The 17,470-nt window shown below is 44.0% G+C and overlaps 1 protein-coding gene across 9 annotated transcripts in view; it reads left to right on the top strand.

The window, feature by feature from the left end:
- LOC106584331 (ELAV-like protein 4) overlaps positions 1-17,470 on the top strand; it is an 80,926-nt gene that overhangs the window by 29,611 nt on the left and 33,845 nt on the right. For 7 of the 9 annotated variants that reach the window (XM_014169500.2, XM_014169499.2, XM_014169498.2 and 4 more), the window contains 2 exons: positions 3,063-3,149; positions 6,212-6,452. In XM_014169500.2, the coding sequence (XP_014024975.1) occupies positions 3,063-3,149; positions 6,212-6,452 (328 nt within the window). The remainder of the gene's footprint in view (positions 1-3,062; positions 3,150-6,211; positions 6,453-17,470) is intronic. The other 2 variants (XM_014169501.2, XM_014169505.2) reach the window with 1 other exon arrangement.

Below are 17,470 nucleotides of genomic sequence, written 5' to 3'. Positions count from 1 at the left end.
GAGGCGTCTGGTCATGTGAGGTTTGCTAGAGGATGCAGGCTGGGAGGAAGATCATGTCCTCTCTGCAGGCAGTTATGGCATGTCCTACATGACTGCCATACCAGACACACACCGCTAACCTCGGGAGTTCAAGGAGTGAGGGAACGCTTACTGGGTGTCAAATATTTATGGCACACTACAGAGAATATTGATTATACAATAAGTCTGTCTAATGACTGCTGCGCACAACCGAAATGTATTCTCTGAATAATTGAAATTGTACCCATGAGCGATTTCTCATCTCTATGGTTTTTTTTAAACGTAATTGCACTGTCCCTTTATTCAAATATTATTTGAGATGTTATCAGGAAGTGTGTGAGTGTGTGTGTTCATACTGGAGAGAGGCAGACAGACTTAGAAAGAGGGAGATAATGGTTATTAAAGGCTGGTACTGATACACTTGGCTGAATATCTGTTAAGGTACTGGTTATAAAACAAAAGTATGTAGATTCTAGCTACCATACCACTATCTCATCTCCTCTAAAATATTTCAATATTTCGATAAGTTTATACTTGCTTGGAAATTGGATTTAGAATTGATATCTTTGTATGCGTAGAGTTAGTAATATTGAAGCTACAGTATGTAAATACAAAGGAACACAAACTACCCTTTTGCTGCAATACTACCCACAACCCCTCAGTACAGTGAGTTGCTGAGATATCACCTTAACCATAGCCAATGTTTAGTCCTACACCTGCTTGCTGCTTTTCACCACATTTTGGTAGCTCATTTGAACATGCTGCATATTATGCTTGCTTCGGCAAACCATTCCTTTTCAGACTAGCCTATGTTAAGCTAACCATAACAGATGGGGTGAAAAATGCATTTGATGTTTCACCTCTGTCTAACCTTTCTTTTTCCAGGTTAGCTTTGAAATGTTTAAATGAGATTTATAAAAAACGTCCTTTAAAATGGACGTTGGTCCACCATATTGGGGGACCTCTCATTGTCACTGGGTATCCAAGCCTTGGGGGCATATCTGTCTGATGCTCTGTCCAGCCCATGCTGGTTCTATTGGATACAATAGTGGTCTGTGTCATATACCTGTATTCTTTATGACAACGCCTGTGCATATGGTGGGCCTGGTTGACTCAGGCAGATTGTTGTTCCCTATGAATCACTGTAAATTGAAAAATATACATCAAAAATGCATATTAACATATGTATTAATCCCCCAATAGATGAGTAATGTGTAATACAGTGTGTTTTCTTTATATTCTAAAGCTGTAAGAAGTTGTTGTTATAACCTTCGGTCTTCACCTAAACTAAAACTGAGGTGGCATCTGGTAAAGGAAAGGTACCCATAATGAATTGGCTCAATTTATATTCCTCAAATTATCAACCCAAACATCCAAACACACTCCGACCTGTCAGCAGACACAAGCTGTCCATTCTCCTCTCCCCATTCCCCTCTCCCCATTCCCCTCTCTCCATTCTCCATTCCACTCTCTCCATTCCCCATTCCCCTCTCTCCATTCCCCATTCCCCTCTCTCCATTCCCCTCTCTCCATTCCCCATTCCCCTCTCCCCATTCCCCTCTCTCCATTCCCCATTCCCCTCTCTCCATTCTCCTCTCTCCATTCCCCATTCCCCTCTCTCCATTCCCCTCTCTCCATTCCCCCATTCCCCTCTCTCCATTCCCCTCTCCCCATTCCCCTCTCCCCATTCCCCTCTCCTCATTCCCCTCTCTCCATTCCCCTCTCTCCATTCCCCATTTCCCTCTCCCCATTTCCCTCTCCCCATATCCCTCTCTCCATTCCCCTCTCCCCATTCCACTCTCTCCCCATTCCCCTCTCTCCCCTCTCCCCATTCCCCTCTCTCCCCTCTCTCCATTCCCCTCTCCCCATTCCCCTCTCTCCCCTCTCTCCATTCCCCTCTCCCCATTTCCTCTCCCCATTCCCCTCTCTCCATTCTCCATTCCCCTCTCTCCATTCCCCTCTCCCCATTCCCCTCTCCCCATTCCCCTCTCTCCATTCCCTCTCCCCATTCCCCTCTCTCGAATTCCCCTCTCCCCATTCCCCTCTCCCCTCTCCCCTCTCCCCATTCCCCTCTCCCCATTCCCCTCTCTCCCCTCTCTCCATTCCCTCTCCCCATTCCCCTCTCTCGTTCCCCTCTCCCCATTCCCCTCTCCCCTCCCCATTCCCCTCTCCCCATTCCCCTCTCCCCATTCCCCTCTCCCCATTCCCCTCTCCCCATTCCCCTCTCCCCATTCCCCTCTCCCCATTCCCCCTCTCCATTCCCCATTCCCCTCTCTCCATTCCCCATTCCCCTCTCTCCATTCCCCATTCCCCTCTCCCCATTCCCCTCTCCCCTCTCCCCATTCCCCTCTCCCCATTCCCCTCTCTCCATTCCCCTCTCCCCATTCCCCTCTCCCCATTCCCCTCTCCAGCTGACAGTCAATTTAGAACCCAATTATACATCCTTATTAAGGTTGTTAAGATGTATGGGCAACAGTAACATACCCTCCCTCCCTCCTCCTAACCCTCCTAGAAGATGAAGTGTCTCCTCCACCGCCCTGCCCTGACTGGATACCTCCTGTTGCATTCCTCTACCTTCTCATCCCTCTGTCTGAGAGAGTAAATGAAGCCAGAGGTCATCCTCAAAGTCCTCTTCTCTCCTCCTAAATGGGCTGTTTTACCTATCGGCGTTACATCCTCAGCTGCTGCTGCCTGCAGCCCGTGGCTCATTTGAGGAGCTGTCTTTGTTAAGGGCCTTATTTACTCCCCAGGAGTGAGAGGGATACCACATCATTACCACTACAGAGGGCATCGTAGTTCCCACGTCAGCTCCACCCTGTTCTCCCTAATTCAACCACTTCATACTCAACACCAACATTACAGTAATTGTCCCCTATCTGAATGATGCCCGTTTCCAAACAGTCTCAATAAGCAGTATTCCACTAGAATAATCAACCCCTACCTAGAAGGAAAGCCAAGCCACCTGTGTGTTTTAGTGTGGCTGGTGACCGTAAGGCCTCTGTAGAAAAACAAGCATGTTAAATCTTGACCCTGAAACCTCCTAGGGATCGACAGAGACACAGTGGCATCAGGCAGAACTCCCACAGCTACAGGGCTGGGCAGAGAAGGGATTGCTGACACAGCCAAAGATGGTAAGGAGACCGCCACAAATTGCCTTTTACCCAACATTACCAATGGTGATGACAGTGCTGCTGAAGGAGCAGGGCTGTCTGTCTGCTGGGCCAGAGGGCTGGGGCCCTGATGCCGGACAGCTGAGAGGGAAGGCACTCTATGCCAGCTACTTTTTCTGCTAACCTAATGTACTGTGTGGTGTGAGGATGCTGATTCATTTACTCTGAATGGGAAAAAGACAGAGTAAATGTAGCTTCATGTATACTTTTTGATGTTTACAAAAAGTTGTTATACTTTAACTTTTCATCAACCTTAACATTTACGTTTTTTACCATTTACATGTTTTATCTGTTCAATATAAATGCTCTAAAATACACATCCAAATGTTTTTATGTAGTAGGTTATATTTCCCCTTACATAATTGTATTCTTGCATCTGTTGTGTTATTTATTGAATAATGAAGACAGTATAGGTAATGGAAGAAATTATGCATTTTGTCAAGCTGTGATGTCTGGTATGAGGAAAATATTCCAGCCTTACAAATCACTTCTTACCTTGCTCCCAACGTGAACTACTGTTTCATAGCCACGTAAATACAATCTTACGTCAAATATAAATAAAATATATTTTTTAAAACACAACAAACCAATAACATTAAATTAAAGTAATCGTTGTTTTTTGTCAACTCATTCATCCAGGGTGTGAACTTTAAAACCTCTTCTAATGGGCCTCTATCTCCCCTGTCCTCCTCCCCACAGACACACAGCCTCCAGAGACACTGCCTTACTCACTCCTTGCATGACTCACACACATTAGATTCATGAGCCCATATTTATTTCCTCCACTCGGAACCCATTAAGGCCTCCATTTAAGTCCAGAAGAAGCGGGTCCCTCCCACACACCATGCCCAGCTGCATTAATGGAGGCTGTAAATCCAGCGTTTCAGCCAGGTCAGGGGAAACAAGCTGTAATCTGAAGCTAGTGTTAGATAGCTAGATATTGTTCTGTTGAATCAGTCGGCCCCGTCCTCAGGCTGACACTAGAGCTTCTCTGAAGGCTTTGCCTGTGTGCTTTTGTGCCTCAGCCAGGAAGGAACTCAAAGAGATACTGCCTTCCTCAGCACTGGGCTACTCTGTGGGAGAGCATAGATACCTAGCCAATGAGGCACAATGGACAGCTGAGCACGGGTAGTGCCGGTGGCAGGGGGAAGAAATTATAATTGGTCAATCTGAATCGGCAGGTCTTGGGTGATTAAAGGTAGCCATTTTGTTGATTCTTCTGGTGAAAACTCAAAAAACATGTCCCATGGAGTTGAAAGTATTTTTGACAGAATAGAGCTCAGCAGGACGTGTCAACAGATTTAATAAGGCCCCCCAATCAACTTGGTTACTGCTAGGTACTTTATTCCTCCTTCCTCACTGTCACCATGCTCCCTCTTTGTTGGAGTGGTGAGGATACTGTCAAAAGCACAATTTGCATGCAAAATAGATATTGAGAGCTTTTAAACAGGCAGTTTTCTGTTTGTATTCTGCTGTGGGCTCCAGGCATTGTCTTGTGTGTTGTTCCACTGTAGAGAAGACTGTGTGTGTGGAATAAGAAGCTACTGAGACAATTCACATTCAAGTCTGACATTTATGATATACCATCCTCCACTGTAGATATGTCTCAGTTCTGACATAGGCTTGAGGATAGTTTTAGAAAACCAATGGAGAAAACTACAGAGTTGCTGTCTACGTGACTGATAATGATTGTTCTGAATATTGTGATAAAATATTGTCTATTTTAGTTTTTAGACCAGTTTTCAGCAACTTCATTGCTATCCAAACATTGACTTACAGTAAGTCAGATGGGAAATAAAGAGGTTTATGATGTGTTACATTTTTGCTAACCTTGCTAAATGTGCTGGTTTTAAATAGAGAGGGACAAACTTTGAAGTGCAGACTGAATGTATTTTTGAATAGTTATAAATAAATATGCCCAAAACTCTGCTCTATGATTTTGCACTTTTGATTGAATCAGTAGGAACACGTAACTTATTTTCTTCATATTTTAGATCTTTATTTAAATGATACCAAATTAACCACAGTCAGTCATTTCAGAAGTGAGCTTTATAATACCGGTAGTTAATTGGGTTTTCCTCTGGAAGTGTTGACCTCTGTTTTTTCCAAGGTCCTTTGTTAATGATTTTGTATCATTTTTTCAAGTCAGACATTGACAGATTTAACTGATAGGCTACACAGCCCGTCCCCCCCCCCCCACCCCCCACCCCCCCAGTGCCTCTGTCTGGTACAGACTTTCAGTAAAACACGGAAAAGTCTGATGTACACACCAGAAGACCTTGTTTGGGGTGTTTTCACCCCTATGTGGGGATGATGCTTTTAATAGCAGGCACCCTGAAGTCCCTATCCTGTCACCCCACATCTCCGAACACAAAACACGTCACACACACACACACCTTCCATAAACCTCTTAGGCTCAGCTTTTCTTTGTAAGTGGATGATGGAAATCAACTGACTGTAACTGAGATTCAAATAATGAAATTAAACACACACACATTTAATGCTAATGGAATACATTTGGTGGCAGTCTAGGGATATGGAAGTAAGTGTTTGTCGGTAGATAAGCACAGCAGACTGCCTTCTTTTCACTGCCTCCTCCCTCAGGGGCCAGCAAGCTCTACTTCAAATCACTGCTCTTAAAGCGCACTGCAAATCCATCCGCAAAGACTATTGTTCTATGTGACAGACAGCAGTGCCCTGCTGAAGGGCTCAAATTGTTACCCCTCTCTAACTGCACCAGAAATCAAAGCACAGAAAGGAACTAAAAAAAGATCACTCATATGTCTCTAACAGTCATGTCTGCATGAATATTTAGCTGTTTAAGTTGCATGCGTACTGTATTGTGTTTATTTTATGGTCTCATACGGAGTCAAACATTGTCTTTCTTTTGTCTTTGAGTTTTGATGGCCTGGAATGTAGATTAAATGCAAAGTACAATAATGAATCCTGGTTCTCAGATTGAGAAGCCCTATCTCCTACCAGCTCTTTGAGTCTTCTTCTTCCTTGACCCTTCCCTCTCTCAGATAATCAGCAACATGGAGCCTCAGGTGACGAACGGCCCCAACGGCACCACGGCCAACGGGCCGTCTTGCAACAGCCGCAGCTGCCCTTCACCCATGCAGACTGGAGGCCCCACCGACGACAGCAAGACCAACCTCATCGTCAACTACCTGCCCCAGAACATGACCCAAGAGGAATTCCGCAGCCTGTTCGGCAGCATTGGAGAGATCGAGTCCTGCAAGCTGGTTCGCGACAAGATCACAGGTACGATGACACACACAGGCCATGGGAAGATTGGGGGAATGACACACAGAGGCAAGTGTAAAGAAGTGGGCCTGGTGGGCGGGATGTGGTGCAGGGTGGGATGGCATGGTGCCGAAGGCCTATGATCCCGGACAGGACTCCAGCTGGTTACCACAGAGCAGGGGGCTGGGGCTGGAGCTGGCTGGTGAGTGGCACAGAGGTGTTTTCCAGCTAGTCATGCCTCTAATCCCAGACCAGTGGCTGTGTGGGTGGCATAGCAGATGGAATGAGGGAGGCTGCTCTTAGATAATGTCAGATAATGGCTTTCATTTTAGATCCTACTTAGTGACACTTCTTTCTTGATAATCTCATTAAAAGGGGCCAGTGTTGAAGAGCAACATCCACTCTTGACAATGAGATGCAGCCAGGCTAGACAGTGGCTCAGGCTGGTGGAAGTACAGGGCCATCGTTTACAATAATGGGTCTGAACTGGCAGGAAGGTAATATGTAGTATATACAGGAATAGCACCTGGAAACCACACTACACTCATTTTTCATCTATTTTTCCCATATGTGTGATTCACAGTAGACAGGGAGACCTAATAGTTTATATTAGAGAGAGTAAAAGGAGACATGATTAACAAACAGGAAGCTCTCACTGGCCTAAATGGGAAAGTGAGGCCATTTCTGTTAACGTTGAAAGTTATTTTCTACCGTACAAGGTCTCGTATGACTTAGGAAAACAAAATATGTTATAAATATTCCCCTCCTGCGGTGCATGTCTGTGTTGTGCTCCCATGGGTGCAATTTTATCGTTCAAACTTTTAGACTAACAAAGCGCTTCTCCCTCTCAGTAGAGGGAATGCCAGGAGGCTGCATGCAAACCAGTTGGCATCATTAACTGACTTAGCTAGGTTTCAGGGAGGACTATTTTTGAAGCACTAGGGCCCCTATCCACAAAGAGTCTCAAAGTAGGAGCGCTGATCAATGATTTGGATACGGGCCATGAGCCCTCTCTTGTGCATTTCCAAACATCCCCTTTTAGACATTTGACCAGAACACCATTAAAACACTACATTCTCAAGCACCACATACAGGACAATAATGCTTCTAGACCTCACCCTCCTGCCCTTTCAGTTGACTGTCCATTTTTCAAGTACAGAATGTGAAATTCCTTTACACGGCAGTTCAAAAGAAAGGAGGATGTCTTTGTGGACAAGGTGAGGTGAGCTACCTAAGCCTCAGCGCTGTAAGAGACAGGCTTCTCCTTTCTCCGGACCGGGTGCTGTCAGCTTTGATGAAGCAAGAGCGGCATGAGGTACCAGCCAGCCCAGCCACTCTGCGCTCGTCTGTCAGGCCCGCTGACTTCAGCTCAGTGAAGTGCCACCTCAGATTGTTTACCCTGCTCCCTACGCATTCCTGCTGTGCATGTAATACACCAGGGACCTGCAGGTTAATCTTTTATTGAAGGCAAACCTACATGCACATCGCTAGAGCCCAAACATGCCCTCACTGGCACATCACCCCCTCAACTTTCTCTCAGGCTAACGACCAAACTAGAGAGAGACATAAAGTGAGTTGTATTGAGTGGTAGTAGGTTCCATCTTTCTCTGGGAAGGGAGAAGCTGTATGTAATTATTCAAGTGAAGGACAGGGTATGTTTGAGGAGTTGACAGAGGATTCTCCAACTATATCTTGTGTATATTTTTAAGACCGCTATTAACATGAAAATCCTCAGTCAAAATGCATACATCTGCCTCTAATAAAATAAATAAACATACAGCCTTGGAGAGAGTTGGTCATTTTCTTGTGGACCTTTTAATGGAATATATTAGGAATGTGTTAGTGATTCTGGCCATCAGCACACAGAGAAGGACTGATTAACAGGAAGCTCTCACTGGCCTAAATGACTGATCAGGCGCCGCCAAGGCAGAAATAGGTTCCTCGTCAGTTGCCCATTTTACTGGATAATTTTCTGCGCTGGCTGCATTTCTTTAGGAAAATGAATGCATGTGTATTCATAATGGCAGAAAATAAATGGCTTTCATGCAGGAACAGGAATTGAATGTGCTTGTGATTTGGGTGCTGATAAGAGAGAAACTTTTTACATACTGAGACAATCATCTATTCATATTCTCCAGACAGAAAATGCTTACTGCACTGTAATACAAGACCCATCTTGTTCAAAGATTTTCTTCACGTTTTGGTTTTCCATTTGGTCCTATGGTGATAACACTGTCCTTTGTGTTATCCCCACTCTTTTGGGTGGTGCCATTTTGAGTCTGGCTGTGTCACGGCACACTATGTTAAGATACAGCGTATATCACAGTCTGTAAGGATTGACCAAGGACAACAATGATCCCTGTACAAATCAATGCAGTCACCTTCCCTTAGTTTTACCACTATGGGTCAACTGATGCAAATGATTCTGACAATGCAACAAAACAAAAAGCAAATGTAGTGTATGAAATATTCATCCTACTTGATGTCTGCTATGGCATAGTAGGCCCTGAAACACATCGCTGTGCATCTGAGAGCAGAGAGCGTGTGGAACTTGTGTTTGAGACAGGCGTGTGTGGAATCTCTCCAATCCTCTGTGTGACACACAGCTAACTTATTGGTCTGACAGGGAGGAAATAAAAAATGCACTCTTTCACTCAGTTTACCCTCATCTCTTTGTTGATACTAAAATATATATTCAGATTGAGTACACAGTCAAATCCAATGCTGTTTTATTTACAGGCAATACATGGTTTGTATTGTTGGTTTGTTGCTGGAACTGTTTGTTTACCAAGCTCTGGCACAATCAAACCTTCCATAGTGATGAGCATCAGGAATTAATGGCTGCGTATCACAGAGAGGAACACAGTGTTTATTTTGTCCTCCTCCAGTTCACATGAATCTTACTGGTTCATATAACAATTAATATGATGCAAGCATGCATAAAATAGCTTCCTCCGTAGAACACTGATGAGAAAAACGGTGTGATATAAACAACTTAGCTAGTATGACAGTGAGGCTGGTAGCTCTTACATTGGACCAAAGTGAAAGATAGAAAGCAGAAACTCTGCGCCACTTTAAACATACTAGCAAACTCCGTTATTGACTTCTTTTCAAATCAGCTTCCGTTTGTTGAATCCAGAATATTTTAATACACTGTAAGACAGAAATCATAGAAGGTTAGGGCTGGCACCATTACCGTATAACTGTGTAACCGATGGTAATGATGAAGACAGTCATGAAAATATAACAACCGTTTAAAAACAATTGGGGGGGGATTGAAGAGCGGTTGAGTCCGTTTCTGCGATAACATGGACTCTTAACAAGGTGACGTAAGCAAGGTGTTGTAGCAAACGATGAATAGAATGGGCTTGAAACCTCTAACCCTGGCAATTTGACTGGTAAGCTCATGGGTTCACTCGCAATGGTACCTGGTATTGTGACGCTAATCATTTCCATGGTAATGTATAATGTTCATTCAAATTATGTTAACTGATGTGGCAAATGCAATGGAATGTGTTTTTTGTAATGTCAGTAGAGTTGTATCAACAAATCACAGCACATATTGATGGGTACATTTTGTGACTGGCTGTGGCAGTCACCAAATTCTGTCAGCCGGTGATTGTCGAGCAAATAACTGCCACTCTCACGGTAATTGACCGTAATTAACATCAACACATTTAGCATCTTCTGGCTTCTACACATAGCCTACAAGCCACTGACGCAGACCTTTGGAGCATCTACATTTGAAAAAGTCTAATAAATTAATGTAATAAAGCCTACACCTTCACAATTAATCAATTATTTCTTTTAGACAGGTCTAAAGAAACATGATATGAAGAAAATGTAGTCTATTTCAGAAGAACAGAATAGCATACTCTGAGTTGTTAGTTGATTTAGCAGACAAGATTTGCTTAGAATTTTGTGGCATTATTTTATAGTATAAAGAATACAATTGAATAAAACAAAATATATTTTCTCCAAACAATTTGAGGGAGTGCGCACATGCAGCTATTCTGTGTTGAGCGGTGAACAAAGAAACAGGTACTCCTATATGCTTAATTTAGAGTTATTTATGTAACTTTAGTTGTGATACAAATGTCGGCTATACGTTTACATTTTTTACACATTCTAAGGCTGCATGATGCAACTCTAATGATGATTTGAAGAAAGTTGCATGAAAGGCATGAGCTCTGCTTTGTTTCTTGCACAGGCTGTACACACTTCATCAGTCTCTCATTCACAATTTGACAAGCACTTGATAATTCCTCGAAATTTCCGGCGGCATCCCCTTTGTGTGGCTGTAATGCCCTCTAAAAAAAAACATGCTTTTTGCGGCCAGTGGCCGTTGTGCTCTTGGGCTGAATATAATAATTATAATTCCCCTCTCCCTTCGTGCTGCTTGCTCCAAAGCACCTCTCACTCACATGGCTCTCCATCACGTGATCGGGTCTTTCTCACAAGCTACAAGTGAAAACAGACACATCGAGGACGCAACTGCACGTCCTTATCCAATTCCGAGGGCATATTGAAGATATTTCGTCAGCAAGATGAGTAGGCCTAATGAACATCAAAAGCACTAGCCTGTGTCAATATACTATCCCCATAGAACAAAAGTTGACCTATTCTATTATGTGCGAAAAATAACTATTCCAAATATAGTCTGGGACAGTTGTGGGATGCGATAGATCCCAAATTAATACAACCGCTAGCATCAAAAAACAGATCAGAACGTTGAGTTTAACATTTTGATAAACTATTAGGCTATTTCTTCACATTAAAAGCACAGCAATGGTCACATGGCAGTAGGCTATAAGCACAAATGTTCCATTAGTGGGAAAACACCATTATCAAAAGTGACCGCAAATGTGATTATGCATGTAATGCTTTTAAATATAAAGGTGCGTTTTTATGGTTAGAATTATCTTCCCCAAACTTCAAACTCATGCGCTGCGTATGTTTGCCAGTTAGGCTCTACACCCGCCGTAAAGCGTATTAATGTTCTTAATTTTAAGAAGTTATTTGGCCGCTTTAGTTGTGATACAAAACTTATAAAAACATGAAGGCCAACATGTATGGGCTAGGCTACATGAGGTGTGCGACTATGATTTGAAAAAGTCACAAAAAAAAGGTATGCTTTGTTTCTTGCCTTACGCTGGGCAGCATTCACAAGTGATAATATATCATTCACAAGTGATAGGCTAATATTGTCACCCATCAGACTATTCTTGATTTAATCTTGGCATAACATATACTAAATAATATATGTGTGAAATTTGTTTTGATTTAGAATGGACCATTATCATGCACCTGTCTCCAAATAGGGGCAGTTGGACAAAATACATGTCATCTATACACTTAAATGGGCTCCCGAAGAAAAGAAATGTGCGAATGGAGGACGATTTTCCTGTGGTTCATTTTCATGCCAGCCAGGTAGGCTATACTCCTGTTGTAAAGAGAAGCAATGTGCGTAATATTAGGAAAGTTGAGAAATAAATATAGCATGCCTAGGCTATAGAAAGCTGATGGGATCCTCCTCTTTTGAATAGAGGCCATCACTCTGTTTTCTCACACAATTGCATAGCCTATAGAAATGTTGCGCATCATGAGCTAATGGGCTCTCATGAAGTGTTTCATTAGATTTTAGATTACATTTGCGTTGAGGTCAGAGTGATTAGAGGGACAATAGAGTGCTGAGTACCAGGCAGTTAACAAGTTTGGTAGGCTACTAATGACCATCAGCAGCATCAGAGCTTGGAGAAGCCTATTTACCATGACGAAACGTGGAATTTGACTGCCTTCATGACAGTATGGTAATACGGTCAACATAACAGCCCTAGGTACACTTCCTGCTTTTACTTCCTGCTCCTTACTTTTAACATTGCTCTTATGGGTACACTTCCACTTATGCCATCATTGACTTCAATAGGGATGCCTACTTAATTCATTATATATCTCTAGCAGCACATGCAGTCAGGGGTGGAAAAAAGTAGAAAATGTAGGAAAAAAAAGTAGAAAAGTGTGAATATAGCTGGCATTTGACGAAATGAACACTTATCTGGATCAATATCCACTCAGCTGGTTCCGGGCCTACCTGGCTGACAGAAAGCAGTGTGTCCCTTGGAACTCCAATTCCCCCCTAGCCGCTGTCAACAAATGTGTGCTGCAAGGTTGCTGTTTTAAAGCTAATTTCCTGCAATTTATTGTTGCTATTTAATTTTGTCCGTCGGGGCCGGTGTAGAACGATTCAATCTTAGTCCTGTATTGATGCTTTGCCTGTGGGGACGACGTCATCGATGCACAGATTGATGAATCCAGTGACTGAGGTGGTGTACGGAACATATTCCAGTTTGTGCTAGCCAAACTGTCCTGTAGCTTAGCATCTGCTTCTTCTGACCACCTTTTTATTGACCGAGTCACTGGTGCTTCCTGCTTTAGTTTTTGCTTGTAAGCAGGAATCAGGAGGATAGAATTATGGTCAGATTTGCCAAATGGAGGGTGAGGGAGAGCTTTGTACACATCTCTGTGTGTGGAGTAAAGGTGGTCTAGAGTTTTTTTCCCTTTGGTTGCACATTGAAAAAGGTGGTAGAAATGAGGTAAAACGGATTTAAGTTTCCCTGCATTAATGTCCCCGTTCACTAGAAGCGCCGCCTCTGGATGAGCGTCTTCCTGTTTCCTTATGGCTGTATACAGCTCATTGAGTGCGGTCTTAGTGCCAGCATCGGTTTGTGGTGGTAAATAGACAGCAATGAAGAATATAGATGAAAACTCTCTTGGTAAATAATGTGGTCTACAGCTTATCATGAGATACTCGAGACTTCCTTAGATTTCGTGCACCAGCTGTTGTTTACAAATATACATAGACCACCACGCCTTGTCTTACCAGAGGCGGCTGTTCTATCCTGCCGAAAAAATGTAAACCCGCCAGCTGTATGTTATTCATGTCGTCGTTCAGCCACGACTCGGTGAACCATAAGATATTACAGACCTCCGGTGCAAGGCTCCTCACACGCAGCAAACCCTGAGAACACATCACCTTCACTGGCTTCCTGTCATACTCCGCATCACCTACAAGATCCTACTGCTCACCTACAAGGCCCTCCATGGCCTCACCCCCTCATACTTTTCTGACCTCCTCCACACACACCCCCTCCCGCTGTCTCCATTCCTCTGGCTCTGGACTACTCACCATCCCCAAAACAAACTGTGCACCATGGGGGACCGGGCATTCAGCGGTGCTGCCCCCAAACTCTGGAACTCTCTCCCCCTAGCATCCCCCAAACTCTGGAACTCTCTCCCCCTAGCATCCCCCAAACTCTGGAACTCGCTCCCCCTAGCATCCCCCAAACCCTGGAACTCTCTCCCCCTAGCATCCCCCAGACCCTGGAACTCTCTCCCCCTAGCATCCCCCAAACTCTGGAACTCTCTCCCCCTAGCATCCCCCAAACCCTGGAACTCTCTCCCCTAGCATCCCCCAAACCCTGGAACTCTCTCCCCTAGCAACCCCCAAACCCTGGAACTCTCTCCCCTAGCAACCCCCAAACCCTGGAACTCTCTCCCCCTAGCATCCCCCAAACCCTGGAACTCTCTCCCCTAGCATCCCCCAAACCCTGGAACTCTCTCCCCCTAGCATCCCCCAAACTCTGGAACTCACTCCCCTAGCATCCCCTAAACCCTGGAACTCTCTCCCCCTAGCATCCCCCAAACTCTGGAACTCGCTCCCCCTAGCATCCCCCAAACTCTGGAACTCTCTCCACCTACCATCCCCCAAATTCTGTAACTCTCTCGCCCTAGCATCCCACAAACTCTGGAACTCTCTGTCACGTCCTGACCATAGTAAGTGGTTATTTTCTATGGTAGAGTAGGTCAGGGCGTGACAGGGGGTGTTTGTCTATGTTTTGTATTTCCATGTTCAGTTTCTAGTTTTGTATTTCTATGTTGGTTTTGTTTGGTATGATCTCCAATTAGAGGCAGCTGGTCGTCGTTGTCTCTAATTGGAGGTCCTATTTAAGTTGATGTTTGTCCCACCTGTTGTTGTGGGTGATTATATTTTGAGTAGTGTGTTTTCTCTCTGCGTCATGGTTTGTTGTTTTTGTTAGTTCAAGTATTTAGTGTATTGCATTACGTTTCACGAATAAATAAAGATGTGGAACTACAAACACGCTGTATTTTGGTCCGATCCTTCTGACAGCCGTGACACTCTCTCCCCCTAGCATCCCCCAAGTTCTGTAACTCTCTCCCCCTAGCGTCCCAGAATCCTGCAACTCTGACTCTATTGCACCTTCAAAAACAATCTCAAATCCCACCTCTTCAGTCTGGCTTTCCCCTCAACTAAACTTCCCTGTTACTCAGCCCTAGCTAAGCTAAGTAGCTTTTATTATTTTATTATTTTATTCTTGTTTTTGTTTTTACTCTTTGCTGTACACTGTCCTTGGGTTTTTTGAAAGGTGCTTTACATTTAACATTTTAGTAATTTAGCAGACGCTCTTATCCAGAGCGACTTATAGTTAGTAGATTCATCTTAAGATAGCTAGGTTGGACAACCACATATCACAAGCATAGAAAGTACATTTTCCCTCAATAACTTAGCTATCAGTTGAGTCAGAGCTGGGGGAGGGGGGTGGGTGTCAAGTGCATGAGCTGGTAAAATTATTATTATATTATCATCTGACATCTTCCCTAAAGCCAGGTATTGCAGACTAGACAGGCCCATAAGTGCAGACACCAGCAGGAAGTTTTAGCGTTCCAGGCCTAATAACACCCTTGCTCTCTCCTCCGTTCTCCCCCCACTCTCTGTGCTGTTTGAGTGGCCCATACCTGGGAAAGAGAGTGGGCCAGAGTCCCCTGTGGGCCTCAGATCTGGAGGGCCTGAGGGCCAGGCTGGCTCATCACTGGTCTCCTCCCTCTATGCAGGACTCCCCCGGCTCTGGCTGTTGCTGTCACTCTTGTCACATCCAGGCCTGACGTCACGGACCTGGGGTGTCCCAGATTCTCTCCTGCTACGCTGCTATCATCCCAGACATCCCACACATTTCAGGCTTCCATCCAACTCACCTCAGGCAGCAGCCACCGATGGGGAGCAGGGACTCGGGGTGGGTGGGAGACTCCTGCATATTACAGTTGCTGCTACCTTGCCAACCCCAGAGAACAGACATCTGAGTGGAGCCAGTGTATGTGTGCTACCGTTTATGTGGTCAGCATTTGAGTCATACTAATGTAAGCACATAAAGCAACAGTAAGGCTGTATTAGCATTTGAATGCCATTATAGTCAAAGGTTTGAATATATTATGACCTAATATTTGTAAATTGTACAGTGTTGTACTGTTGCTATAAGCTAATAGAGAAAAACAGTAAAACATATCCAAAAAGGCAATGGTAAATAGTGGCATACAAAATGTGCTTAATAGCCCTGAGTCCACGTTTGCTATAATTAAATTACTTTTGCTATTTACGGCCAGTCAGAATGAACTGAGCCTCTGTCAGCTTTTCTTATTAAAAGCACTTACTGCAGCAACCAGTAAGTGGTTTATGTAGATTCAAAGTATGAATTGTGAATGTATATTCAATCATATCATAATTCTGCACATTAGGTCATTTAACTTAGGAGATTAGCAAACGAAAGTTGTTGTACTCTCCTCCCATCTAAAAACATAATACTGAACTGGGAACTTCTATAAGTTTGTAAAAGTGTATATTTTATCATCTGCATATTAGTTGGTGACTTCTCCCACAAATACTTTGATGGGTGCTGGTCCGTCAGAAATAGCACCATCCGAAGTTGCTACTGCAGCGAGGGTAAATTCTTAAGGAACCAACACAATGATACACATCTGTTTTGACAAACGGAAAGGTTCTTTGTTCCGCCATATCTTAAATGTAGCTAAATTTAAGACTGACCAAACCAATTTGCCTGTTTCTACCTTAGGAACCTGGTGCTATCAAGGTATGTTATCGTCAGCTGTTCATAGCACTGTCATCCTGTGCACAGTGCACTTTTCCCCTCTCATCCCTTGGCATCTTATATGACAGACTGAAGCCATGTTCACTGACAGGGAGGGAGTGGGAACTCAGGGACAGACCATGGGGACTTAGAAAGAAGAGGTCAGGTTAGGATATAATAATGTCTGTCATATTAATACAGAACATCACAATGTTATCTTAACCATTGTGAAATATTAAGGACAGGAAATGCATGTTTATTTTGATTAAGGGCACAATCACAGAAGGATATTGTTTGCTGCTAGGTTGGATCCTATATTGTGGACAGTCATGCATGTCAATAAATGGAATGGAAGGTACTGTTAGTATCTAGAGGGTAAGGTCATACACAACAAAAGAAGACCATAAGTGCATGAAAGCAGTGACACAGGAGGCCCCAGTAGGCAACTCTGTGTGTGTGTGTGTGTGTGTGTGTGTGTGTGTGTGTGTGTGTGTGTGTGTGTGTGTGTGTGTGTGTGTGTGTGAGGGGGGGGCACTATAAGTCACCACGTGGGGAGAGTCAGGACACCTGCTGGAAAAACACCCAGTTTCTCATCTCACACATTCGGCAGCCTGCTGCTCTTCATGAAACAAATAATGGCTTAGTCATACTGTAGCACCACCGAGAGGAGCCACTCACTGGAAATAGCAGTGATTTGCCAAGGAAAAACATTTGGTACACTTGTACCTATTTCCCTCTTGTATTTATTTTTGACTGTACAGGGAGCGGTGAAGACCTGGTGAGGTGGTCTCAATTACCCCGGCCCTCTCTCTCGTTAGTAGTGATTTGAGCTATAATGGGACAGCTGTTATGAAGCATTATGGCACTACTGTGGTAATGTCACAACTAATGAGCTCAATTACCCCCACGCTCGCCCGCTACGAATCAACGCACCACTCTGGATCACGAAGAGCGGGGGGGGAATCCACTATGTCACACACAACTACTAGCCCTGTGCTTTCAGCTCGACTCATCCTAATGAAGGAGCTGGGCACGATCCCACCACTGACATTACTAAGCTGTTTATTTATGAAAAATATCCCTTTAATGGATGTTAAG

Source organism: Salmo salar, chromosome ssa23 (genome assembly GCF_905237065.1).
Source record: "Salmo salar chromosome ssa23, Ssal_v3.1, whole genome shotgun sequence".
Lineage (NCBI taxonomy): Eukaryota > Metazoa > Chordata > Actinopteri > Salmoniformes > Salmonidae > Salmo > Salmo salar.
This window is presented reverse-complemented; position numbering and strand designations above follow the sequence as displayed.